Raw genomic sequence first — 26,477 nt, forward strand, 5'->3', positions numbered from 1 at the left:
CAGAAGACACGCACACGCACGCATGCACCGAGTCGTTAATGTGACGCGGCAAACTGCAGTAGTCGCATGGCGTCTGGAAAGTCGGTGCACTGCTGCAGACACTCACAGCACGGCACCAGCTGCTCCGCTTCCATGTCGTATCGCTGCCCCCACAGGCTGGCAAGGAGCTGGCGGATAGCGTCGTGCTGGCGCGGGCCTGTGCGGCCCATCCGCAGAAGCGCCTTCAGCGTCCGCATCAAGTCGTCGGCAGTCATGTCCACGCTGTGCGCCTCGACCGCGGCGCAGAGCGGCTCCAACCGGTGCGACTCCTCCCGCGACGCCTCTCCAAACGTTTCCGCCACGCGGGTCACCACCTCGGCCAACGCGGAGGGAGCGTTCGGGACTGTAGTGCGGAGGTGCTGTGGCTTGATCTGCTCCGTCAGTTCGAGCACCCGCTCCTTCGGTACTGTCGACCACGTGCGCAACAACACTTCCACAGGATTCTCGTCCGACTCCAGCCGCGGCGCGCGGGGTATGCGCGGGTGGTCCTGGATGCCGCAGTATAGCAGCGCGTTCATGACGTAGGGACCCTCGTGCGGCTCCATGTCCTTGAGTTTTTCCGTCGCGATGGAGATTGTCCGCTCGACCTTGGTGTGCCACGTTTGACGGAGCTCCAGAGGCACTTGATCCGCGGGCACGCCGCCCAGGGCGTAAAGGAGTTTGCACCGCTCCGCTGTCGTGAGGCGGCCGACGCTGCGGCGGGTCTGCCGCGCTGTCATGAGTTTGTACTTGGGGTGCTGGATGCCGAGGCACGCAAGGCCGTGGCCGACATCGATATACCACTGCGGCGGGAGGGTGTATTCACTGTCGTTCAAAGGGTCGGCAAGAGCTCGGCGCGCGCGAGGCGACAATGAGTGCTGCCCCTTTCCATCACACCTTCCTGCTTTTTCCAACGATTGAGAGGGAGAGGAGGATGAGGGGCTTTTGGTGCTGCGCCGCTGCTGTTGGTGCGCATGGGGGGCGCGCAGTGCGTGCAGGAAGACGCCATTCATGAGTCTCGCCTCGCTCGGAGGTGGTTGCCGCAGCATGGCGAGTCCGAGAACGTGCAGCCGTATCGCCTCCGCGTTGCACTTCTCGGCTTCGATCAGACTCGAGAAGAACTTCTGATGAATGTGGCGGTGCTGCAGTGTGCCGAGATAAAAGATGACCTGGCACAGCTGCTGACTGGACAAGATTGCATGCTGAGAGAAGAGGACGTCGCAGCTACGATTGCACACCTCCGCGTCATAGAGTCCCGTCTGCGCCATCGTTGCGAGGCACATGCCGGCATCTGTGCGATTCAGCTCCAGCTTGCGCAGAGATGTCAAAAGGCCGCGCGCACCGACGCAGCGCTGCATCTTGGCTTCCATTCGTATCTTCGCCTTCGCGGGCAGCAGGCCGTTCTTGTCTGCGCCGACAGCGGGGAAGTGAAACCCCTTACCGTAGATCCGGCTGGTCGTCTCGAGGAGCGATAGCACACTGAGCGTCGTTGGCCTTTCTCGCTCCAGAGACCACAACTGCATGGCATGACGATATACTGACAAGAGAAACGAGTCGAATCGGTGCGCTGACGCTGTGGGGGGCGCGGTCGTCGACGACCTTGACGCCCGTGACGCGCCGAGATCCGAGTGCGATGGGAGCCCTGCCAACTCTAGTAGGCGGGCCTGGCAGTCGTCCAGGGCACTGGTGGAGCGAAGAAGCGAGCAGAGCTCGTTGAGGTTAATGCAGCCGCCAAGGTGGCCGCCGTCGTCGTACTTTGCCGTAAGGGCCGCGCAAAAGTCCAGCGCGTCCAACGCAGGCAGCACGTCCTCGTCCGGTGCGAAGCGCAGCACTGTCGCACACGACCGCAGCAGCTTCGGCACCAACATGGAAATCCGCGAGTTCACGCTGGACGGCAACTCGATCGCAGGGAGCTGCTCCCGCAGGAGCTGGATGCCTTCGTGAGCCAAAAGAAGCGGCGCACCGCGGCGCTGGAGCAAGTCCACCTGTATTCGCGAGAGCTCAGCGCAAAGTCCGGCCAAGCTGACGCTGTGCATTATGATGACGCGAACGCCCGACTGCGGGCTCGCCGACGGCACCTAGGGACAAAAGCAAGGGCGATAGGGTGGTGGTGTGTGTATGTGGGTGAGTCGACACGCTATGGCACACGCTGTCAACGTACTGCCGTCGCCGGGAGAAATGAAAGACCAAACAAGGAAAAGAGAGAAGTCATCGACGACACGCAGGGGTAGCAGCGCCTGGCAAAGAGCCGCAGGGAGAGAGAGAGAAAGAGCGGGGTACGGGAAGGGGAGGGGCAGAAAGAAGGAAGGTACAGGGATGCAAGACAGGCCAAGAGGAGGAGGACTGCTCTGTGTGTGTGTGTGTGTGGTGCGCCCCGCAGGGAGAAGAGAAAAGAAGCAAACAGGGCAAGGTTGCAGCACCAGCTGGTGCGTTCGAGCAGGTCTATTACACCTGCGCCTCAACATAGGGCAGCCGCGCGCGATCCCAAGAAAATGACCATTTACCGTCATCTTCGATGAGTAGGTGTATCAATCCTTCGTTGCGCGCAGTGGTGACGAGCTCCACGTACTGGCGCGCTCCTCGCACCGCACGACAGGCTATGCCTCGGCAGTGGGGGAAAGCGCCAGGCTTCGCTGACTCGGGCTGCCGAGGCCCAAGTTGTAGCCGTAGTAGTACCCACCAGCCGAGATGGAACCTAGATGGCCCACCGACGAGGTGCCGAGGGAAACGCTCTGCGCGAGCTGGGGTGGGCACATGAAGTGCGAAAGCGCCCGCGAAGAGTTCTGCGAGGCGTCGCTACTTTTCCGTCGCGAGGAGCGCTGGATAGAGTGCTGAAGCGAGTAGGAAGCGAGGCTGTACGCATCCTGGCTCTGGGACGTGTAGGGGCCTGCAGGCGACTCCTCCGAGAAACGTGTCCCGGCGTTCTGCGATGACGGTTGCGACGAGGCCGAGTCTGAGTAGTTGTGGAAGCTCGAGTCGCGGTGGTGCGCTTCGGTGGACTGACGCAGCGAGGGATGGCAAAAGGCCGCAATGTTGGATGAGGACGATGTGGATGCGCTGCTGTCGGAGGGGATCGGCCGCAACGCCTGCAGCAGATTCGCCCGCGACGCAGCGCTCGCGTGGTCGCCACGACCGAGCATCGCCGCGGCAGCTGGGTTGCTTCCAGCGGCACACGCCATGGTCGAAGCCGTGACGAAGGCAGAGGGAACGTTCATGGACTGCACGCTAATGGGTTGGCGGCCGCCGAGGATCACGCCTGCTCTGTACGGGCTCGGGATCACTGAATGCAGCGCCTTTTGCAGCTCTGCCGCATCCCCCTCAGTGCTTTCCTCGGATGTGCTGCTCGAGGATGACGCATATTCCTGTGCAGGCGACAGTGCGCTCGTTTGCAGACCCAGCTGGTTGTGACGCTGCTGCGAAGAGGGGGCTTGCGCTGACGGTGCCGGCGATGGCGTCGACGCAGCTTGGACCGCCCTCGTTGCTGCTGTTGCGTCCTCCGGCACATGACTCAACGCAGGGGAGTTGTAGGCCGACGACAGGGCGCTGTAGTTGTATATGCCCTGCTCGCTATGGATGATGCTGCTCGCAGCACTACCGTATTGCAAGGAGCCGGCTTGCAGGGAGGCGCGCTTGCTGGACACGGGCGACTCGGACAGCGCGCCCGGTGCCTCGCAGCCGGGGGGAAAGGTCGAGAGGCTGTACTGGCCTGTCCCTTCTGATGAATGCCAAGCAGCGCGGCGCTCGGCCTCCTGTTCTGACGGCGAAAGCTGCCGTTTGCTTGAAGTGATGCTGGCCGACTGGTGCGGCAGAGAGGCGGCCGCTGCCGGCTCCGTAGCTGGGGCAACTTTCTTCCGGGGACTCGCCACTGTGGTCGCGTTCATGACATACGTGCGACGCACTTCTGATCGTGACGGCGATGTGGTTGCCGACCGGGTCGGCGACGTTGCCATCGGCATGACATTGCTGCGGTCTGGGGTCCTCTCCTGCTCGTTTGCCGCTTCTTGTTGCCGCTGCGCTCGTAGACGGCTCACGACAGAGGTCGCTATGGGAGTCGGCGCCGTCGCGTTTGCCGATGGTGGCTCCTCTCGTGTTGGCGCAACATGGATGGGGTTCGCGTTGGTGCTTCGCTCGCCGGCGAAGAGGGTGTCACCTTGCCCTTGCGCCAGTGCGGGCTTAGTGGGCTTCCCGTGGCCATCCTTTTTCAGCACCACAAGCGTCGGAGAGGACGAGGTGGTGGTCAAAGACGGCGAGGATGTGCGTGCCGGTCCTGCATTCGTGTGCGACAGGAAGCGTGTCGGCTTGTTGCCCTGAATGTGCGACGAGGATATGGTAAGCGGGGCGTCAGAGGACCTCTGTGACTGGCTCCTTGATGGCGCTGCACAAGGGCTGGATCGAGAACTAGATGAGCCGGCTCTGCGAGATGCGGCAGGTCGGAGATGTCTGCTTGGATGGCGGTGATGGCGTGACGGCTGCCGTCTTCGCCGGCCGTGGGAGACTTCGGCATCGTTGCGTTGCTGCTGCTGCTGCTGTGCCAGAAGCAGTTGCGCCAGCGGTAGTATCTCTTTGTACGAGTCCAAGGTAACTTGTAGGCCTTTCGGGGTACCGGAGCTGGTGGCTTTAGAGAGCGGTGCCACCTGCCGTGGGTCTACGTGGCTGCTGCGGTGGTGTGGATCAGGTAGAGGTGCCTCCATCGACTGTGTCACACGGTGCACCATGAGGCGCAGCCGCATCACCTCAGCACTGAGGTGCTCCACCTCCTGTTCCAGAATATCCATGTACATGGTAACGAAAACAACCTCCTTTTGTGCTGCTAGAGGCGATTGCTAGACAGAAAGCAACTATACGAGACCTCATAATAGAAGGACACCGACCCCCATGAACAGAGACTTGCTGAGGGTTGTCTGTTACTCGCTTCCTCCTCCCCTCGACAAAGACTAGAGAGCAAACAAGCAGCATGCAGAAGGGGGAGGGTCGGGGCATCACATGAATCAATGAAAACGAAAAGAGTGCAGCGGGAGAAGGATAACGGGATGGATGAGTGAGGTGGGCATTTCAAGGGTTTGCCCCGCCACGTCGCCATCAAAGAGAGGGCAGCTGCGTTCGTCGAAGGGGACCGACACATTCAACACGAATCGGCCATCATATGGCACGTGCACGCGTGCTGGAGGGTACCCCCTTTCAGGGGAGCGTGTCTTGCCAACATGACGCCGGTGCAGCTCCAGAAGAGGCAACGACAAAAAAAAAAAGAAACATGCTGCAGCGCGAGAGAGTCTTCTAGGGCCTTACTTGCACGTTGACTCCATCACATGGCATGCGCCAGAGGAGTCAGTGACAGCAATGCGATGGAACGACAGAGGCGGCAGAGGCGCAACGAGCGCGTGACGACGCAACGGCTTGTGGGCCGCTGGTGAAAACCAGCGTCGCGACCTGCCTGCCACCCATCGTGTGACAGGGCGTCGCCACGGCTGCTTTACTCATCCTCCGTCCCTGAGTCTTTGCCTTGACCGTTCTCCGTCGTAGGAATGCAAAACTCTCGTAGCACACTCGTCGCGTAGCTGCCGGGTGGCAGTGAGAAGGTGGCGACCACGACTTGCACCGGTCCCGTCGGCTCCAGCACCGATGCCGCGTTGCCGGCGCTGCTGACCGCCGGTGTCACGATACCTTCTGCGTCGCAGTGTTTCTCCCAGTCGGACTTCAGCACAGGGGTTCGCCAGCCAGCCACTGTCTCCGCACGCAGTGAGAAGCCCTTGGGTCGCACCCCCAGCGCACGGTACGTGCCGTGGAAGTGAAACACCTTCATCAGCGCCAGCGCCTCCTTCGACGCAAAGTCGATGCCCAGCGCCGCGAGCACAGCATCATAGTCGTCTCGCGTGCAGCCAAACGAGGAGGGGTACACGAGATCTTGATCTGGCCCTGGGATCGGCAGAAGGACGTCCTCGAGGCCAAAACGCGCGCAGTCGTCTTCGCTGGTCAGACGACGGGCAGCAGGCAGCTTGGAGTCGTCGAAGTTCGGCGTTGGTTGCGCATCCCTGGCCGCCACGCGCTCCTGATACGTCGATTCAAGCACGAGATCACCCACCTCGGCGTGTGCTCGACCCTTGTCGGACAGCCGCGACGAGGCCAGTAGGTTCCATACAAGACTCTGCACAGAGTGAAAGTACATCATCCCCATGGTACGTGAGAGGGCCTGCAACGAGCCCAGGTAGTCGTTCGGATTCGTCGACAGGTGTTTGAGGATGTCGCGCTCCTGGTAGCAATAGTACGGCGCCGCCTGTAGCGCTGCCACGTAGTCGCTCGCGTCGAAGAGCTCCACTACCCGCTGCATCTCCGGCACCATGCGCGCTTTGGACTCCAGGATCAGGCGAAGGCCCTCGCGAAGGCGCCCCTGCAGGAACTGGACGCCAACGTCACTGGTCAAGACGCTTGTCGTGCCGAAGCGCTGAGGGCCAAAGTAGTTGATGACCCCCACCTCTTGCACGACGCGTTCTACCTCGTGCAGGTCCTGCGCCGTAAGCGCGTGGCACACGGAAGTCTCGCCTTCGGCAGCCGACGGCGCGGCAGGGAACATTCGGAGAACAATACGAAAGTGGTTCCCGAGAGCGTCGCCGAGGCGCAACCCGTGCTTCTCCTCCGTGAAGCCGCATACCTTGATGACGTTGTGTGCTCCGAAGGCGCGACTGTTGATCGTCATGAGTCGCTCCACTGTTGTTTCGCGTACAGCAACGCGCTGCAGCGTGACGGCCCGCTTGTCCTTGGTGCCGCAGAACTGCAGCTGTCGCGAGGAGAGCTTCAGGTGGTGGGCGAGCATGCGCAGCGCCTGGTTGTTGTCCGTGTTCTCCTTGTAAAGCGTGAAGTGGTGGTACTTCGGCTCCGGGCGGTTGGCGCGAGAGCGGCGACGCTCTTCCCGGCGGTCGGCCGCGTTTGCCTTGAAGACGGTCACGACCCCATCCACCGTGTTGCTCACGTGCGTGCCGCCGAGACACGTCTTGATGGCCTTGTGAAGCGCGGCGCGCTTCTCCTTGTCGGTGACACTCGGCAGCGGAATCGACTTGGCCGCACCGGCCAGTCCGGTACGCAGATTCGCAAGGTCCTCGGTGCTGATCAGGGGTCCGATCACTTCCTCGACGGTGCTGCACGGTACCGGCGCGCCCGCCTCCGCGACCTTTGGCGCGACTACCGTTTTACCGTGGTCCTCCTGCGCGTCACGAGAACGCTTGAGGGAGCTGATGATTACGCCGTTCGGTGCAGAATCATCTGCACTCTTGATTGAGGCACTGCCGCCTAGCTCGAGCACAAGGGGAGCACCATCGCCGTAAAAGGCGGGCAGCTCACGTACCTCAAAGTCCGTGTAGAGCGTCTTGAGCGAAGCGACGGGGAGTGACCGAGCGCCGTCGCCGTTGGCATCGCCACGGTATAGCGCCACAAGTCGACGTTTGGCGCCAATGCTCTCCTCGCGTGCGGTGTGCCGGCGCACTACCGTGGCGAGAAACTGCGACAGTTGATCGAGGTTCATTGTACCCGTCGGGCAGCCTCCGCGACTGCGCTGCGACGTCGGTGCGCACGGGCGCTCGCACGAGCGAGGATGAATCGGGTTTAAGTAAGCATGCAACGGGAAGGAGAGAGCGAGAAGGCGGGAGGGATGGGACACCCGAGAAGGGAGATCAGCAGAGGGGGAGGAAGAAGAGGAAGAAAAGGAAAGCCAGCGAGGCGGCAGACTTCGCCGCATGCACGACAAAAAAAAAGACGCGTCATGAGATGCGTACGTTTCCTCTTGGGCAGGCCCTTGTTCATGCAGCGGTGGCTCTCTCTCAAACACGGTTGGGCTCCTTGTGGAGGCGCACTCGCCCCTGCCCACGCACTGAGGGTAAGTCTGTGCGTGTGTGTGTGGGGGGGAGGACAAAAGAGAAAATGTGCTCTCCGGTGTTTGTCACTCGACCAGCTGCGGCGCACCGCATCGGAGCAGCTTCGCGCGCACACACACATACACGAATAGCGCGGGGCTAAGCACGCCAGGCACCGGTACGCTACGCGCGCACACGGGGTAGGCACGGCAAAGGAGAAGAGACGACCGAGCCCACGCAGGCGCTAAGGGAATCCGCCATCGACGACGGCGCAGCAGCTAAGAGTTCAACAATGGGGCGACACGCAGCAGCGCTCGATTAAACGCGTGCCCCGGCCTCAAATCAGCTTCTCCCACCTCTCAACGATCAGCGGCAGTTCGTGGGCCACTCGCTGCGCAGCAGATGGGAGGTACAGGCGACCTTCGCATGCCCACTGCGAGAGTGTGAAGAGCAGGTGGAAGAGGTTTTTGTTGGCCGCACTTCCCTTCCCGGTCGAAAGGACGGACGACACCAGGCGGCCCATCTCCTGGTGTTCTGCTGATGTCACCCACCCGGGCCCAGCCAAGACGGACTCGGCCGGCACAGCGCAAGGGCCGCGTAGGGCAGACGATGTGGAGTCTCTGCCACCCGCTGCGCCCCTCTTCGTCCTGCTCTCGGGCGTCGCTGCCACCGTCATCTCTTCCTCGCGTTCTTGCAGCCACGTTCGTAACTCCACCGAGGCGGCCTGTGCCATGCTACGCAGCTGTTTCGAAGCAGCGTCGTAGGCGGCACGGTCGCCGCGCTGCCCATACCCGTTACGCCGCGCCGACATGCACTGAAGAATGAGAACCAAAAATGACTGCAGAATCGATGCCGCCACCTGGGGCGCGGCCGCCTTGGAGGACAACAGCAACATCTCCTGTTCTACAGTAGCGACGGGGAACAGATGCTTGATCTCGTAGTCCATAAGCACCACATCGGCGATGTCGGGGAAAGACTCGTGGAGGCCGAGGCACTGTGCTAGACGCGCCAGGGCTTGACGCGTATCCTCGGCGATGAGACCGAGGCAAGGCGTTGGCCCTGCTGCGGTGATCGCGGCCGCTCCACGCTGCTTCGCGTGCAAGACGCCTCCAGCGGCCAGAAACCGTCGAAGCACCGTTGCCGCTGCCCGCGCGTTCAGCGGGGCACTGTGTGTATCTTCCTCCTCCGCCGCGTACGGCGAAAGCACGGAGTCGGCGCGCCGCGTGGATCGCGAGGCGGTGACCACCGGAGAGGCACGACAGGCTGTCAGCGACGCCCTGTCCGTGAGGGCCACGGTGGGGAGAAGCTGAAGCTGCATCCGCCTGCTGGGACCACCGAGCAAGACCCTCCACGGAATGGAGAGGTGAGACTGCAGCTGCGTCAGCGGCACACCGCCCACCGTCAAGGAGGACACCTCGGAAAAGAAGAGGATCAGCTCCACCAGCCGCCGCACTCGCTGCGTCCGCCGCAGCGGGGCGCGCGGGGTCTGGGCCAGTACCTGCATCCAAATCGTCAGCCGCACACGCAGGAAATTGGGCACGAGCGGGAAGAGGAGCGCGTCGTCCGCTGCCAAGGCAAGGTTGATCTGCTGAATGAGGAGAGCCCGCTCGGCGTTCTCGAGCGGCGCGACGACGCGCAGCAACATGCTCTCCAGCAGACTCGAGAGTCGCTGCACACTGTTCAGGTAGTCGCGAGTGGTGCGACTGCCGGACAGCACGAGACCGGATGGGGTGCCGTCGACAGGAAAGAAATTTCCATCAGGGACGGCGTCGGTTTCCCAGAAAAAAAAATCTAAGTCGGTGAGAGGGCGCAAGACGTGCTGCAGGACGCTCATGGTCACGAGAATGAGGCAGGACGCGTACATGGCCGACGAGCTGCTACTCAAGGGCCCGCCTGTGCCGTCCTTTGCGGACGTCGAGGTCAGCTGCTGCCAGAGCTGCTCGATTGGCCGCAGTGCCGCGTTGCGAAACCGCTCCACATCCCACTGGTGCCCGACGATCCACGCCAAAGACGGGACGGCAACGGCGTCTGGCTCGCAAGCGTGCGCCGTCTCGCCGAGCAGCGAGACAAAGGCAGAAAGGGACGGGAAAAAACGGGCGGCGTCCGCGTCGGCGTCTGCTCGCGGCACCGCGAAGCCATCCAGGAACGTGGCTGTGATGCCATTGCGCTGCAGATACACCTCCATGACGTCCCCCTCAGAGCAGGCAACCACACTTGTCGCGGTCACTTTTCTTCCGCCGCTGTCCCACGTACGACCGGCAGCCTCTGCGGTTGGCAAGCACGACGGATCGACGCCGCTCAGGCGGAGATGCAAGGCCAGCGCGTCCTCGGAGGCGGGGCTGCCGCTCCGCCCCGGATCCGCATCCGTGGACTCGGGGGCGCTCAGTGGGGATGAGCACTTGGAGAGACTATGCCACAGTTGAAGTAGCTGCCGCATGCGGCGCAGCAGCAGCTCGCTTTGTGCGAAGGACGACGTCCGTCGCCGCAGCGCCACCCGTACTGCACAGCACCACAGCAGGCCTGTCACGCTGTCCACCGCCGCGCGAGCCGCCAAATCGCCATTAACGGAGACAAACGGGATCGGTGCCCGTGCCAAAGCCGCCGCGAAGTGGTCGTCAGAGAAGCTGAGCAGCGTGGCAGCGAGGCATCCTACTGTGGTGGTGGACAGCAACGCGGCCAGGTCGCGGCCGGCTTGACGCGCCACCCAAGTGACAGTGATGTGCGCGACATCGCCGTCTGCGCAGCCAACCTGTCGGAGCGCGGGAAGCTGCGCGAGAAAGCTGTCCATGCCCCAAACCCCAAAGACGAGGTCGGATAAGGGGCCAAGAATGCTGACGCTGCCGTCGGCGTCTTCGGCGCTCTCGATGGCACCGCGCAGAAAGGTGGGGTGCATCGAGCCGACGTAGAAGCAGCGCAGAAAGGCGGGAAGGGGCATGAAGCTGGAGGGGTCGGCCAAGCACGGCGCCGCTCTGGTTGTCAGCAGCTCCCGCGCCGCAGGGCATGTGCTGCCTGACCCCGCTGAAGCAGATGCACGAGGGGGGCCGCGCATCGCCTGCTGCAGGTACGTGGAGACGTGCTTCTTGTAGATGTGCAGTTCGGCGGGGTGCGCTGCGAGGGTTGCGGCGACATACGCGTCCATGGTTTTCACAAAAACAGCTACGGCAGGATGTGCCGCGATGCAGAACGTCGCCTTCCACAGGTCCGGAGTCACAAGGGGTGAGGTCCACTGGTGTGGGTCGAAGTAAAGGGTCGCAGCGACGTCTTTGCAGGTGAGGAAGCGCTGGTAGTTCTCCACCAAGCTCGCATACACTTGAACGTAGTGAAGGCACTGTGCCGCGGTCACGCCTCGCGGCACTGCCGTCACCGCGCCGCCCAGAATGTCCTGCGCGGAGCTCGGGATCGGTGTCACGGCGATCTCTGCGTACCCTGGCGCAAAACGACGCTGGACTGTCTCGCAGAGGACGGCCAGCTCCTTTACGTAACCGCGCACCTCATCGCCACCAGCAACACTGCATCCTCCTCCTGCGGAGGCCACTCGCTGCACGCGCGGGCATGGCAAGGGCAGCTTCAGAGCAAGTTCAAGGAAATCATCCGGGGTCTGGCAACCCCGCAGCACCGATGTGCTCAGCGAACACGTCTTCCTAGCGGGACACGCCTCTTCTGCGCCTTCCCTCAGCGATGCGGGCTGCGTGGAGCGCAGGCGAGCGAGGCTTGCCTGTGGATTGTCGAGCACCCACTGTATACCAACACGGAACACGTTTCCGGCAGGGTCCATGAGCAGCGGGGCAGTGCCATTACCATCACAAGCAGCAGCGGGTCGGTCTTGTCCGTGGGAGTCTGACGTCCCTCGCATTGCTTCACATGGCGCCCCACAGCATCGCAGCAGCACACTCCCCTTCGGCACGTGTCGTGCGGCGAGGCGCTGCCACGTCCGCGTCGTGTACACCTCGACGGCGCTGCGGAGGGGCAGGTACACGACGAGCAACAGGGCAGGCCTGCCAGCGGCGAGCTCCGTCCACCACCACGTAAACTGCGCCGCGCGACAGCCTTTCAGCACCGTAGCCACGATGCCGCTCTGCACATCGGCCACGTAGATGCGGCCGCCACCCTCAATCGCAAGCGCCGCCCATTGCTGCGTGGGGTCCACCTGAAGTGCAGTGCATTTCGCGTCGGCTTGCAAAAGCGTGTGCGTGCGCAGTGCAGCGACTTTTTTGAGGTGCGGCGGGTGTTCCACTGTCTTCGATGTGCCGATGGCTTTGGACCACAGCGAGCGAGCCACACCTGTTACCATGTGCTTGACAGCCGCAACTGTGTTGGATGCCGAGAAGCGCGAGGGCGGAGGTTGTAGGCGAAACGACGAAAAGAGCGGGTTTGTGCCGCCGACAAGAAGCACATCGGAGAAGCCGCGCTGTACTTCAAGGGGAGAGAGCAGCGGCGACGATCCGCCGCCGAAGGGCTCTCTGACGATGTCGACATCGCAAATGGAGAAGGTGGTCGACTCCGCCGTTGCTGACTTGGTGGACGCGGTGCGGCTCTCGAGAGTCGAGTACGAGGCCGGCGACGGCGCCAACACCGAAACACAGTCGACGTGTGCAGCAAACTCGCTGGCAGGTCCGGCGACTGGGAAGGCGGTGGTGGACGTCTCCGGCGACCACTCCAATATGAGATGCGGGCGACAACCATCAAGACGATTGACAGAGACGCGCACAAACACGTCCAGTGCAGCGCGGGAGAGCTCGACTACCTTGCCGCCACTGTGTGCGACAAAGACGCTCACGACGCGCGAGTCCGCTGTGGGAGATGGGGGCGTATCGCTGGCTTTTGCTGAGCGGCCACTACCCCGGTACGACCCCGCGCCCGCCGACAGTTGCGAGAAGGGAAGAGATGGATTCCACAGCAGCGCGTCGGACCGCTGGCGTACCACAAACTTCACCACCGACTGGTTCACAGCGGTGACCTTTTCGTTCATCGGGCATCCTGCCGCCGGGTCATCGCGGCTTTCGCCTGTGCGGCTGGTGGAGGTTGTGGTGAGTCGATCGCCCCGTCGCTCATCATCGAAGCGATGATGGTACTGAAACTGCGCGACCGCCACGATGGTGCCGCGCAACGCGTTTCCCACGAGGACCGTGCCGTTGGAAGTGCCGATGAAGAAGTGCACATGCACGTGGTGCATGGACGTTGGCGACGCGCCGTCTACGGCGCTCGTCCGCGCAGCGCTGCCCTCTTCTCCCTCGGGAGCGGACGAGAACGCCAAGCCAAGCGGTTCTCGAACGAGGGCAACGGTTTCAATAATCCCCTCATCCTCGGCGACGAGTTGGATGACTCGCGGCACTCGAAAGGCGGACATGAGTGTCGCTGGTACATTCACTGCGGATGCGTGTCTTGCGGAGCTTTCCAAGGACTCCGACAAGCGTCGTTGCAGCACGTCGTTGTGCGTTGACGCAGACGAGCGAGAGACTACGTCGGAAGACGTTGCCGTTGGTTGCAGCAGCTCCAGAAGACACCGGTTCTTTGCCCGCACAATCGTCGCAATCAAATACAGTCCCGGGAGCACCTCCACCACCGACGGCGCTACACGCGACGAGAGGCCACCTTCGCGCGGGGGGACTCTGCCCACGCTGTTCAGCTCGAGAGCGGTCTTGGCGGCCATCCAGTACGCATGACGCTCGTCAAAGGAACGGAGAGCGGAGCGTCGAGCAAAAAAAGAGGAGAGCACCACCACCAACGAAAAACGGCACCAGAGGAGGCGGCGTAGGGAGGTGGGGAAGGGGGAGGGGGCGGACCTGCTCAACAAGGCAAGAAAAGAAGAATCGGATAAGCGAGTACGGTTGCGGCGCTGCTGTGATGTTGCGCGAGGCTGCGAGGCGATGCAGGCGCTCCCCATGGGCCTTGGCAGCAGCTAGAGAACCAACCGTCCGATGCACGAAGGAGATGAGCAGAGCACGGCAGGGGCAGAGAGGAGAGAGAAGAGGAGGAAGGTCGAGAGCACGCGTCACGCGCTAACTTGCGTGAGGGAGGTGCGTTGGTGGATGCAAACATGGCCAGGAGGGTGGGGTAGCGGTTCCGCAGAACGTGGAGAGAAGAGGGCGTTTTCTTTTCGCGTCTCTCGCTTACAGCCGACAACCTTCCTGTGACGGCATGTGTCTTAGTGAGCCACCGCCATGACTCTGCCACGGAAAACGAGAGGCGACGGCGAACGGAAGAGGGCAGCGTCACACTAATTCACAGTATCTCTTAGCGATCGGGCGCGTCGATGCGTGCAGAACGCAGATGCAGAGAAGAGGCGCAAAACGGAGAGGGGTGTGGGAAAGGCCAGAATAAATGAGATGGACACGGCACAAAGATAGGTCGAGGCGCTGGTATCCCCTACGCTAAGCACGTCGTGAGGGTTGCTGGTGGTCCTGGCAGAGAGTTTCTCATCTGTGCAATGGATAATACCAGAGAGGAGGAGGCAGTGCATAGACGATGTCGTACATCTTGCTGGGGGTGTGGATCCGTGCCTCAACCACGCGCACTGCCAGAGCGGGGTGGCGGAAAAAAGAGAGAGAAACAGAGAATGGGGGTTGTGAAAGCCGAGTCGGTTACCGCGCTACTTCTTGGGCGGCTCAGCTGCGCTGGCGGCTGCATTCCAATCCTTGGTGTCGTTTGCCTGAGCCGCACCCTCCGCTGTCAGCGGAGAGCTCGTATCCGGGTCCTTCCACATGACGACAGAGTTGAGCACCACATTGTTCGGTACGCACACTACGGCCCTTTCCTCGTTTCGGAGGTAGATGTAGCGCGTGTCCCAGTCTACAACGGTGCCGGAGACGATGTTGGGGCCAACGCCGATCGAGACCTTGTTGCCCGTGCGCAGCGCTCGCTGACCGGAAAGGGCGATGCTAGCGACGAAGTTCGCGCCGAAGTCTTTGCACGCAAAACCGATCGTCGCGCCGGTGACGCCCGCAGCAGCGATAAGGGGCGAGGTGTCGACGCCGAGCGTGCCTAGCACTGTGAAGACAGCCACCCCCTCCACAGCCAAAGCAGTGACGCGGCTGGCGATGCTGCGCTGCCCCGGGTCCTTGATGATACCTGTGCCCTCGTAGAGCGAAGAGAAAAACCGCTTCATGTTCTGCTACTCTGTGCGTCTCCCTCTCTCTATTTCGCTGGAGCTGCTACGGTTTGAAACTGGGGCGCTGCGCCTGTAAGCTGCTGCATACAACAAACGAGGGTCCACGCGGAGGCGGGGGTAGGGGCGCTGAGAACGCCTTGGTAAAGTCGCATATGCACCTGTGGACAGGGGTTGGGAGCCGGAGGCGGGGACACTGCAGAAGCAGTGGAAACAGAGAGAGAGAGCCACAAGCAGTGTTGAGCAGAGGCCGAGTGCTGCAAGGACCCCGTGGGCCGTTCATCCATGGTGAGAGAGAGGAGGAATGAAAAGTCAGGGCACTGCGGGGTGCGGGCCGCCCGTGAGTGACACCGACGGCTGATGTGCACCTCCCAATGCGTTTGAGCCGCACCAAAGAATGGCAGAGGGCAGGAAAAAGAAACCGCAACACCTCTGGCACAAACCTCAAAGGTGGCCCCTTCAAGAGGGGGTCGGGCTCTCACAGAAGCCAGCAAACGCCATCGCCCGTGCGCATTTGGGTGCCTCAGCATATCCGCAGCCCTTCGCCTGACCTCGTTCCACAGCCTCGTTCGGCTGTATGCCTACGCGCACAAACGAACGTGCACCATTGTGGCGCGCACGCTTGGCACAAGGTGTGACTTGCGCAGCGCTCTTTGCGCGCGCATTCCTGTGTAACGAGTCCCTCGAACATTTCGCGGCCTGTCTTTCGGTTAAATATTACACAAACTCTCTCTCCCTGACACCGTCGCCTTCGCATCACTCGCGCGCACACTCACACAATCGCGAGCAGATGCAGACCCGGACGGAGAGAGGGAGGGAGAATCAGTTAAGGCTCACCCCCTTCCCTGGATCCGTTAGGAACTACGCAGAGGGCGGATGGAGCCGGGACGCGTAACAGAACAAGAAGTACGCACACACACGCGCGCGCGAAAAAAAAAAACACGAGCCGACGAAGGAACGCTGCATCACGGGCAACGAGAACACGGACATCAACGTTCGCAGAGCTGAGCTACTTTGTCTTGGCCACCACTGTCAGCAGCGACGAAGAAGAAGTGGCGCTGGTGAGCGGTCCCCGGGGCGTGGGCACAAAAGGCCACTGCACTTACGCCTCGCGCAGTTCACTGGATACCGGGCACACGCCGCAGCAGAGGAGAGGCGGTGCAGGATCGGCTGCACAGCTCAGCACGCTGTAGCTCTGGTGGCGGTGAGAGAGAGAACGCTCTCTACAGACCAGTGCTGGCCGCACCTGCCGGCTTGGCAGTCTGCTTGTTCACGATGGCCGTCTTGGACTTTCCGTAGTCATCGCGACGGCGGCCGCTGGACCTAAGAAACTGTTGGTACTGCGCGGAGTTGGTATCGTAGATCATGATGACGGCCGGAGAGGGGAGGGGGGATAGGGTGGAGTGCAGATAGAGCCTGCTGAAAACAGATTGAGATCTGCTGACGATTGAAATAATGTGGGCGTGTGCGTGGGAGAAAAAAATGGGAGACTGTAAAACGACTGTAGAGCTCCTGAACGGATTTATTCAAATGATCGGCGGTGTTTGTGCGTGTGTGTGCGTTGGCGCGCTCCAAGGACAGCCCATCGAAAGCGTGGGAAGAGATGAGATGGTTGAGGTTCACAACGAAGATGGGGTAACATCTGGGCATGAAACACCGGAGGAGGTGCCACGTCCTGCACGTGCACGAACGTCGACATGCGTCCAAAAGAAAAAAAAACGCTGAAAGACGGCAGACAGGCAAAAACATATCTATGCCCACATTCCTGGCATGCGATAGGGGAAGAGAAAGGGGAGAAGGGGAAGGGGCGCACGATGGGAAACCGTTGTGCCGGAGCATGCTCGCGCGGTGCCGTTGGCCGGTATTCTTTTCGTTTGACGTGTTCTCATATTCTTTTCTTGCTTAATCGACTTACTAGATTGCTAAACAGACACAGGCGCACACACGAACGCCAACGCACACGGACCGGCAGAGGCATACAGAGCCGGGAAGGTGCATGGGGGCGTGCGACGGGCAGCAGAAGAGCATGGGTGGCGACTCGATTCAGTTGGCGTTTCCCTCGTCCGAGGTTTCCACGTTCGCAGACTTCTTCGAAGCCATGCCGTTGAGCTCCTCGGCAGCTGACCTTTTGTGACCTGCGTGCGTCGTGGCTGATAGAGCAGGTGCCGTTACCGCCGCAGCCCACCGCGGTACCGCTGGGCTCCGGCACACCTTGATCGCCGTCAGAAGATACCCGGCCGCTGTGCTCATGTTCACGGTGGGGTGGGTGCGCTTCGGCAGCACTTGGTGATGGCGGTACCACGTTTCGGATATTTGAAGGTTCACACAGTTGTCGCGCAGCGCGAGAAAGATGCCGGTGAGGTCTTCAGGGAACGGGCTGTAGACGACAATGTGGCCACCAAACGCCAGGAAGGGGAGCAGGTCCGCCACGGCGCGTTGCGGCGATTCGTCGTCGCAGATGACAAGGGAGTCCGCCGGACTCTCGAGCAGGAGCTGCCGCGCCTCGAGCCCCTTCACCCACTGCGTCGAACTAGCACAGGTGTCTTGACGCCTCAGCCCCTTCCCTGCGGCAGCGCCGGCGGCGTTCTTCTCAGCCGCCTCAGCGGTGCCCCTCGCCGACTCCTTGTCCGGTTCTTCCAAACCTTCAAGAAATCCAGGGTTGCGGGGCACCGCCTTCCACCGTTCCTTGACGAGGGGGAGCTTAAGCACCTTGATGGCAGTCATCGGGTTCGGCTGCGCGTTCTTGTCTAGGATCTGGAAGATGCGGCCCTCGTCCGACATGCGCGTGAGTAGGCTTGCCGGCAGCACACCGTTCGTCTTCTCGTACAGAATAACACGGCTGTTGTGATGCACGTCGCTATGATGCAGAATCAGAGCCACCGTGTCGGCGCGCAGTCGAAGGCACCGCGCCTCTTCAGACGTGTTGTCCGAAGGGTTGATGGTGGGGACGTGGAGCTCCGCCAGATTGTCGACGGTTACGCGCTCGATCTTGAAGAGGGTGCCGTACTTCTTTTGCTTCTTTTTGAGGTACTTCTCCTGCGCAAAGTTAGTTTTGGTGCGGTAGCTGGCACTCTTTTCCACTAGTGTTTGGAGGAGCTGGTCGAGGCCTTTCTCGCGACGAATCGCCGCTACCTCGTCGTTGGAGAGCTGCTGATTCGTGTTGTCATCCACTAAGTCGCGATTGTCTTTCACCTCCTCGCCATCCCCGACCTCGGTGATGTCCAGATCCGGATACTCGTCGCTCTCCATGAACTTCTTTCGAGCGTGGTCGAGGTGGCATACGCCACCGTAGCGCATGCCAATCAGCGTCGTGGCGAGTGCTGCACCAGATCGCCCGAGGCGCACCGTTACATCCTTTTTGACCTGCACAATCTTGTTCGACCCTCCGCCGCTGATGAAGACGTAGTCGTCCTCCTGGATGAGATCCGAAGAACTCATTTGACCTCACAGCTTCTGATCCGGGTTTGCCGAAAGATGCGTATCTGTATGGGCCGAGAAGGGAAGGGGGAGCGGTTGGGACACCGCAGACACGAACTCCTTCACGTGTGCGTGCACCAGCGATGGCGGTGCGCTCGTCGACCGTCCTTTCGCTTCCAGCTGCAGCGCCTCGTCTTTGCTTTTCGTTGTTTGGTCGGGTGCTCGAAAGCATGAGTAGAGAGAAGGAGTGTGTGTGTGGTGTGTGTGGCTGAGAGTGCGGGGGAGCAGTCATGGCACAGCGTCGCATACGCGCGTGTAACGGAGACGCGCGCCTGTCGTCGACACGAGAGTGCTAGACAGGCAAAGCAAAAGGCAAAGAAGGAGGCCTCGCCAACGCAGAGACCATTCCTGCTTCTGCCCCCTCCCCTTTCCAGCAAGCCAAGCTTTCACAGAGGCCCACTGCACACTGCGGTGCAAGCAGCGAGGGAGTCTGGTAAGGAGGCAGCACAGCTGTGCATAAGTGCCTCAACACAAGTGAATGACTCATTTTTTTTTTTTGGCCCATGACCCGAGCTCGCTAACGTCTCTTGGCCGGTCAAAAACATCCCGGGAAAGCTTGTGCCTTGCCCATCTAGCACACCAGCGCGGCAGTCCTTTGGCACGCCTAGTTGGGCGACATGGTAACGAGAGAAGCCCGTCCACCTTTTGTTGTCTTTCGGTACGACGCACACGCCTATTCACACGCAGAGGCAGCGGGCGCCAGGCTCACAAGCGCCAAGGGACGAGTGAGTTCGCAAAGACAACGCGAGTCACGCTCTTCCTCCCCGCCTCCCCGCCCCTCACCTTGCACTGGAGCTATGACGTGCGTGCTGCGACGGTAGCCGTACTTGGTTTACATCGATCTGCAGCGCGCTCGAGTTGGCGTCGCAGCGTCGTTTCCTCACTCACAGTGGCTGTCATCTGCACCCGGATAGACTGAAAAGATCGAATGGCGGCGTCCACGATTGCCTTGGTGGAGTTTGCCGTGGCGTCGTGCGCCTCTGCGGTCGTGCTCTCAGCGAGGGAGCTCGCGCGTAGATAGGCTGACACACCATCTACCCAACGCACATGGGACACCCTAGCGAGGAAGTGCTCTCTATACGCCACAGCGTCGCGACAAACCGGGTTGTCCAGCAGTAGCAGCCTGTCAGGGCTCTGCTGAGGACTCCCCAAGTCTGTGTCAGTGCCGTCCAAAGGCACGTGTCGCTGCAACACCAGTTCAGCGAGGCAAGGGAGCGGCACGAGTGGTTGAAGGGAGCCCACCGAGGCAAGCTTGTTGCCCTCCAGCATGCATCGCTCCAGCGCCGCGCATGTGACGAGCGCGCTGATATCGTGAAGGCAGTTCTCGGCTGCGTTGATGAATGTGAGCTGCGGCGCGACGCTTTCCAGCCCTGACAACGAGTTTAGCCTGTTTCCCGATATGTCTACCACGCGCAGCCCGCCGCAGCGGACAAAGGCATTGGCGTCGATCGCCTGATAGCCTTTGCGCCGTAAGGGCACGTGAAAGATGAGTTGGGGTTCGTACTGCTGCGAGGAGGTGAGACAGTCATCTTCAGTGAGCCTGTGCTCGGCATCCTTGTGCAGCATCGCGACACTCCACCGCAACGAAACCTTTTCGGTTGTGGGTCCGCTGGTCAACTGAGTGAAGGGAACCCTATAGAGCCGTGAAGAGGCCAGTTGGTGTGTCGCTGCAGTGGCAGCCAAGCGGAAGCCAAAGCACAGAGAAATGACACTGCCTTCGAGCAACGTGGCATAATGTGAGACGGAGAGAGTGACAGGAGTTGCGGCAACGTGCAGGATGCCGATGTCGCAGTCAGTGGAGCGTCGCCCGAGAAGGAAAGACGTGCGTGGATGAGAGTTGCTGGCTCTTTCTGTCTTCTGTTTCGCTGCCGTCTTCGTCCTCCACAGCCGTGTGCAGGCGACTATGTGACACCAAGACCGGGTGTGCTACGACAGAGAGTGACATTGAGGAGTGATTGTGCTCTAGAACACGCACAAACACGAGGCCAAAGCAGCTGCGTGCCTGCGTGCGTTCAGCGACACTGCGCGGTGTGCAATTCTGCTTACCTGTTACTTGGGCATCTCGACTTGAGAAATTACGTCTGTGTGATGGACGAAAGGCGTCCTTTTTTTTTTTGTTTTTTTTTTTTTGTGAACAACAAAAGGCGGATGACACATAGACAACAAAATCTGTCCGCCCTCCTCTCGCAGCACTTCGCCGATGGACTTAAGCACCCGCTTGCCTGATCCTCTGTCTGCGCACCCGCCCACGTGGACGCCGATACAGAAACACAAACACACACACACACAGGATTCGCTGCGCGCCTTGAAAGTAGGCGCGGTCACTACTAGCAGCGATGCAGCAGAGCCTCCTGCTTCACCTTGCGTTGGGCAGACCAAAAATCCTTGACACGCCGCCTGCTCCTCACCTTCCGCAGGCGAGACGCACGCAGCTGAGTCGGCAGCTCGACCTCGAACGCGTCACACAGCTCCTCCGTCATGGCCTGGAAGTGCTTATGTCCCCGTGCGCCGTCTCGGCTGTCGAGAATATGGAGCACCAACGCACCCACGCTACTACTGTAGCCCATCTCCAAGTCGAGGATTAGCCGACCCACCTGATACTGCTGAAGCGGTGTCAGCGACGCCGCCATCTTCTCCAGCCGTTGAAAGCACAGAACAAGAAGTCGCTCCGGCACCTGCGACACGGTCAGGCTGGCAACGGCCTGCAGCACGCTAAGCAGCTGAGGCACGTCCAGCTTCACCTCGGTGCTGGCCTGGCGCTCGAGAGCCTGAAGCGCTGCCGTCACGACGATCTCGTCATTGATGTTAAAGTGCGCGTGGCACTGCACGAGACGCACGATGGCACTGCGACGGCACTGATCAAGCATAGGTAGCATGCGAGTGTCGATGGCGTCCAACACGGGCTCCACGATTGCCTCGCTGCTGACCTGCAGCGCAGCGGTGAGGACAAGTTCCAGGTCATCGGACGGAAGCAGCGGGATATCGGTTTGAATAGGTGCGAAGACGACGGCCTCGAAGCGGCGCAGCACGGTCGTGTCCATGGCGATGGCCTTGAGGAGAACGCAGCGGCTGTGTGCGTCGGCGCGCTCGTAGCACAACGCTAGCGTTCTTTCGAAGGTAGCGTTCTCGTCTGCGGCAGCAACGGCCGGAGTGAAGGCGCCGGATGGACTTGGCTGCGACGCCGGCAGCATCAGATCCCACGCCTTCAGGCGGCCGATGCTCTGCACCAGTCGCGCAAACTCGCTCGGGTTCAGATCACTGCTGCGGCTCAGGAGCATCCGGCATACATGCCGGCTTGCTGTCTCTTCCGTCGCTGACAGGGACGAGGTGGTGGCCGTGGCCAGCTCTGCGACGGCGGCTAGCCAGTGCTGTACGCCGTCAAACACGCTCAGCACCAGCTCAGTGACCCGTAGGAGAGGGAACGGCTGATATCCTCGTGCAGCTGCCTCCGCGCACTTCGTCGCAATGCGCAGGAGTGCCTCCAAGGCGGAAACGATATCGCTGTCCGAGGTCATCACGACCGCCTCGTGCAGACTGGCGAGCTGTGCCTTGGTGAAGACGGACTCGAGAATGATGCCCACGGTGGATGGCAGGAGGACGCGGTGCTCAGCGAGCAGATGCACCAGCGCTGCCAGCTCGCGCCACTGGAGCGGTGTCGTCGCCAGAATGTTGGGCAGGAGCTGCTGCTCGACCTTCGCCACAACACCCTGCTCCCGCATCTGGTGAAGAGAGGTCGGATATGATATGAGAAAAATCCGCAGCTCCTCGACAGTGAAGATGTGCTCAAGAGAGAGAAGGCGGTCGCAGCAGGCGCGAATGAGCTCACGACGCTCGTGCTGCTCTGCCTCCCCAACGATGTGTGTCGTCGACGTCAACGTCCAGAGCAAGTCGTCGATGACCGAAGCGCTGCTCTCTCCAGTCGCTGGCTTCCTTTCGGATGGCAGCTCCGCCAGGCTGCCGCGATCGGTGCGGAAGCAGAGGTACCCCTGCAGTATCATCATGAGCAAGCTCTTGTCTGACTCACTGGTGTCCTCGGCCACCGCCGATACCCGATCCAGCAAGCGCCGCAGCAGCGGCAGAGGCACATCTTCATGACGCGCTGCCAGCGCAGAGAGCACGCGTGCGACCCAGGCGATGGTCATGTGCGGCAGGTGGGCCGCAACAATAGCCTCGCTGATCTGCATCGGCAGCCTCTTCGCAATCGTGACGTAGTCGTTGAGATCGACGCTGGCATGCATGTCTGTTGTGGAAAGTAACGTCAGCACCTCAGCGGCCCCGGCAGGGTACTGTGCGACCAGCAGCAGCAGCTCCCGCTGGCTGAAGTCGCTCAGCTGCGGCTGCAGCTGCTGCACCACAAACGCAGACACGCGAGGGAAAAAGACGGAGAGCCTCCGCATATGGGCGAGGCCGAGCTGCTTCAACTCGACCGCCCCAAGATATGGAATGAGGCGGAGGAGGCAAGCCTCTAACTTGGCGTGGGCTGCTACGTGACTCTCAAAGTCATCCTTTTCGTTCGAGGTGTCGTCCTCGTCGTCTGGCTCCAGGCTGAATTGCGGCGCAACGCCCTGCGGCTCCATTGACAGACTTCTCGCGCAGTCGAGTAGGGTCAAAGTCGGTTCGTTCGATGCCCAGGCGCTCGCATCACCGCGGTGGATGTAGGCCGAAAGTAATCTCAGCTGTGCCACATGGAGGTGTGGCAACGCAAGGGTGAGGTGGTTTAAGAAGCTGGCGATCGACTTCGAAACCGCGGCGCTTCGCTCCTGGCTGTCCTCGATTTGCCCCATGGCGAGGCGACGCTGCAAGGTGGAGAAGGCAATGAAGCCGATGTGGAGGTCCTCGCTCAAGACTGGCACCGTGCGACGCCTCTTGACGGCCATCAGAAAGGCGAAAACGACGTGGTGAAAGATGCGGATGTCACAGCTGGCCAGAAGAGTCCTCAAGAAGGCAGGAAACAGCGCGGGGAGCTCGATGGAGGAGTCCATGCGAACGGAGCAGACAAAGTGCGCGGCGAGAGGAGGCACGCTGAGCAGCCCCGAGCACTCGTGCTCGTCGTCTGCGGCGGCGATGGAGCCGCCATTCATGGCGTGCGCAGCCCACATGAGGGTTTGTGTGCTCACCTTCGCGTTCCCGTCTGCGGCCCCCGCCGGGGCCGATGTACACCAGCCCGATGATACTCTGTCCTCCGCTATGATCGACGTCCGCTCTGCCATGCGGCGAGCAATAGGAAGCATGACGCGATACGGCTGCCTGCATCCCACGTACAGCATAAGGCTCAATACTTCTTCCACGTCCTCGTCCGTCACGGGGCTCGTGAAAGCGGCGTCGAGGGCGATGTCTGCATCGTCAGCGTCCACCTTTTGCTCATCTGGTGCATCGTCCCCGTCCTCGAAGTCGTCCTCGTTGCTCTTGCCAGCAGCCGGTGCGCCATCATCTTCTGCAGTGAACTGCGCTTCTTTTGCTCTATTCTCCACATCATTTGTCCCGCCTGGATGTGGGGGCGCTGTCGCCTCGCTGACACTGTCCGCCACAAGCGCACTGTCTTTGCTAGTCTTCTCGGTAGCCGCCAGACGATTCAGGTAGTTCTCAAACCACACCCGCACCATCTCGCGACGGGCGGCGCTGGCGGTAGCGTTACCACCATCGAGGGCCCCAATCGCGAGCACGTAGCGCACGGTACGAAGGAGCATTGTGGTGTGCACTTTCAGCGCATTCGCACGCCGCAGTGTGCGCCCTGCCGTCCCACGGATGGGCAGGGTACGCTGGCGGAAGACAAGCGCCGTGTGCTCCGCCGTCGCCACCTTGAACTCGGTCGCTAAAGGGGCAACGAAGCGCACAAAGGCAAAAAAGTTGTAGAGGGACCCCTCCCCGGTGAGGCGAATCATGTGCATCACCAAGCGCCGCTTCGTCTCGTCCGTCGTCAAAAGCCGCACGGTCTTGGCCAGCACCGGAAGCGACTCTATCTTGATTCGCTGATGGGTCCGGGCCCTCACGATGGGGAGCACAAACACGCTGAGAAGCACATTCTCGTCCATGGCATCGTCGGCTGAGAGGTATTCGTGAGTGAGACGGCCATCCACGTAGGCGCTCAGCGCGCTCATTGCCGCGACGCTGATCATCGTGTAGTTCCCTTTACTCCGGGTCGATTCGGTGAGGCTTTTTTCGGTACACCCTTTCCAGTCAATCGAGCAGGCGAGCGCTCTGGTCATCTGGAGTATCTCGGCTCGTACCTCTGGTGCCGCCTCTGCAGAATGGCTGCCAGAATCCACAGACTGCTGGCGCTTCGCTAAAAAATAGAAGATAGCACACAAGTCGAGTGAGAGTGGCACCTTCGCGGATGGAGATTTCTCCGCACTTTGCACAGCAACGCTGCTTGCTCTGCCCTCCCCCGCTGTCGTCTGCATCTTGGTGAGCACCTCCGGCACCACGTCCAGGCTGCAGAAGAGGAGTGGTCGACACAGCGTCCACGGCAGCTGCAACCCGACACTCAGTAGCAGCGACAGCGCCACATGAGGGGCCAGTTTTGGCTCTGGCAAGTCGTCGGTGCCGTCGTCACGCTGAAAGCAATTACACAGCATCTGGTAAATCCGTTCACGGTACTGGGACGTGCGTCTCGTGTAGCAGAGCACCTCCGCGAGAACATCGAATTCCATGGCGGCCGAGAACTTCAAAATGTAATCCGGCACCGAGCTTAACCGGCATAGATTCCGACTTCGCACGGCGGACATGATAGCCGGCAAGCAGCGCCTCTCCTCAGCTGTGAAGGTGGAAGGATGACGCAGGACGCACAGCAGGTACTCCATCAGGTTCACCCGACACGTTGGCGGTGCGGCATGTGCGTGCAAAATGATACGTGCGAAGTCCGCCAGACATATACTACTTGTCACCCCTACGGGAGACACAGAGAACGACGCCGCAGCGGCTGACATGGCCGCGTTTTCGTCGACACCACATGGCGACCCAGATTCTGGGGTGAACTCAGCATTGAGGCACGCGTCTGCGGACGCTGCCGCGATGGCAGCCGACTTCCGTTCTTGGCGAGCCGCGCTCAAGGCGGGCGTGATCAGCGTATCGAGGCGCTTTGCGACCGTTGCCATGAGAAAGCGATCAGGGGCGGCGAGAAGCTGCTGGCACCGCACTGGATCGAAAAGAAGAAGCGTCGTGAGAAGGGCCTCAATCGCGGTGCTCTCCAGCATGCTCGGCTGCGCCTCCGCTGTTGACGTGCAAAACAGATTCACCTGGTGCACAAGCGCGAACCAAAGTGCCGGCGGAGGCGAGAGAGACGTTACAGTTTCGTGTGACAGCTTCAGCGGGTTGTCGTGGGTCACACGGTGTAAGCCGTAAGCGGCAGAGAGGAGAATCAAGAACGGCTGAATCTCCAGCTGCTCACTGCTCGCCGATCGCGCAGTCAAGAGAGAGATGCAGCGACACAAACCTCTGACAAACTCACTTGACGACGCTTCCGTAGAGCAATTCACGCTCCCTTCGTTTCTTTGGCGATCAAGCACATCGCACAAGAAGGTCAGAACAATCAAGCACTGACCACAGGAGAAGCTTCCGACGCTCTCCTGAACCCACCGCAGCACACTGGAATTCATGTCAGCAATCTCCTCCGCCGCCTCAATTGCCTGTGCCAAAGCAAGCCCCTCCCTGTCTTGATGGAAGGCACACCACCGAATTATGGCGTTAAAGCCACGCCGCTTGATTTCATTCTGCTTCGCATACGACACTGACGCGGCGCCATTGCTCTTCTTGGAGACCGTCGGCACTGGATCGCGGAGCTCCCGTTCGATTGCGCTGGGCTTGAGGGTCTGCTGCGCGTCGGCCCGAAACAAGGATGAGCATTGACGCAACGGAGGCGAGGAGAGCAGTATCAATGGCAGCCTCGATGCACCAGCAAGCAGGTGCGAAGTCGCGAGAAAGGCCATTATCATAGGAAGGTCTAAACCAAAGGAGATACGTATGACTGGGGAGGGGGTGCGCAAAGCAGGCAGCTGCGTCCGTGCCCGTGGCTTGTCAAGCAACCCCAATGCACGCTG

General features: G+C 61.0%; 8 protein-coding genes across 8 annotated transcripts; all 8 read right to left on the minus strand.

The window, feature by feature from the left end:
- Window positions 1–35: 35 nt before the first annotated feature.
- Window positions 36–2,054, minus strand: LDBPK_365980 (hypothetical protein, conserved; the record flags this gene model as incomplete). The annotated part of the gene is made up of 1 exon (XM_003865662.1): window positions 36–2,054. The coding sequence occupies one exon, from the start codon at window positions 2,052–2,054 to the stop codon at window positions 36–38; it is 2,019 nt and encodes a 672-aa protein (XP_003865710.1).
- Window positions 2,055–2,615: 561 nt separating this feature from the next.
- LDBPK_365990 (hypothetical protein, conserved) lies at window positions 2,616–4,799 on the minus strand (the record flags this gene model as incomplete). Its single annotated transcript, XM_003865663.1, has 1 exon — window positions 2,616–4,799. One exon carries the CDS (start codon window positions 4,797–4,799, stop codon window positions 2,616–2,618), a length of 2,184 nt encoding a protein of 727 aa, XP_003865711.1.
- Window positions 4,800–5,488: 689 nt separating this feature from the next.
- On the minus strand, window positions 5,489–7,531 carry LDBPK_366000 (hypothetical protein, conserved; the record flags this gene model as incomplete). The annotated part of the gene is made up of 1 exon (XM_003865664.1): window positions 5,489–7,531. One exon carries the CDS (start codon window positions 7,529–7,531, stop codon window positions 5,489–5,491), a length of 2,043 nt encoding a protein of 680 aa, XP_003865712.1.
- A 665-nt stretch (window positions 7,532–8,196) lies between these two features.
- LDBPK_366010 (hypothetical protein, conserved) lies at window positions 8,197–13,509 on the minus strand (the record flags this gene model as incomplete). Its single annotated transcript, XM_003865665.1, has 1 exon — window positions 8,197–13,509. The coding sequence occupies one exon, from the start codon at window positions 13,507–13,509 to the stop codon at window positions 8,197–8,199; it is 5,313 nt and encodes a 1,770-aa protein (XP_003865713.1).
- A 939-nt stretch (window positions 13,510–14,448) lies between these two features.
- LDBPK_366020 (hypothetical protein, conserved) lies at window positions 14,449–14,964 on the minus strand (the record flags this gene model as incomplete). Its single annotated transcript, XM_003865666.1, has 1 exon — window positions 14,449–14,964. The coding sequence occupies one exon, from the start codon at window positions 14,962–14,964 to the stop codon at window positions 14,449–14,451; it is 516 nt and encodes a 171-aa protein (XP_003865714.1).
- A 2,043-nt stretch (window positions 14,965–17,007) lies between these two features.
- Window positions 17,008–18,402, minus strand: LDBPK_366030 (hypothetical protein, conserved; the record flags this gene model as incomplete). Its single annotated transcript, XM_003865667.1, has 1 exon — window positions 17,008–18,402. One exon carries the CDS (start codon window positions 18,400–18,402, stop codon window positions 17,008–17,010), a length of 1,395 nt encoding a protein of 464 aa, XP_003865715.1.
- Window positions 18,403–19,236: 834 nt separating this feature from the next.
- On the minus strand, window positions 19,237–20,007 carry LDBPK_366040 (hypothetical protein, conserved; the record flags this gene model as incomplete). The annotated part of the gene is made up of 1 exon (XM_003865668.1): window positions 19,237–20,007. The coding sequence occupies one exon, from the start codon at window positions 20,005–20,007 to the stop codon at window positions 19,237–19,239; it is 771 nt and encodes a 256-aa protein (XP_003865716.1).
- A 761-nt stretch (window positions 20,008–20,768) lies between these two features.
- LDBPK_366050 (hypothetical protein, conserved) lies at window positions 20,769–26,366 on the minus strand (the record flags this gene model as incomplete). Its single annotated transcript, XM_003865669.1, has 1 exon — window positions 20,769–26,366. The coding sequence occupies one exon, from the start codon at window positions 26,364–26,366 to the stop codon at window positions 20,769–20,771; it is 5,598 nt and encodes a 1,865-aa protein (XP_003865717.1).
- Between the last annotated feature and the right edge of the window lie 111 nt (window positions 26,367–26,477).

The sequence above is a fragment of the Leishmania donovani genome, chromosome 36, assembly GCF_000227135.1.
Source record: "Leishmania donovani BPK282A1 complete genome, chromosome 36".
In the NCBI taxonomy this organism is placed as follows: Eukaryota; Euglenozoa; class Kinetoplastea; order Trypanosomatida; family Trypanosomatidae; genus Leishmania; species Leishmania donovani.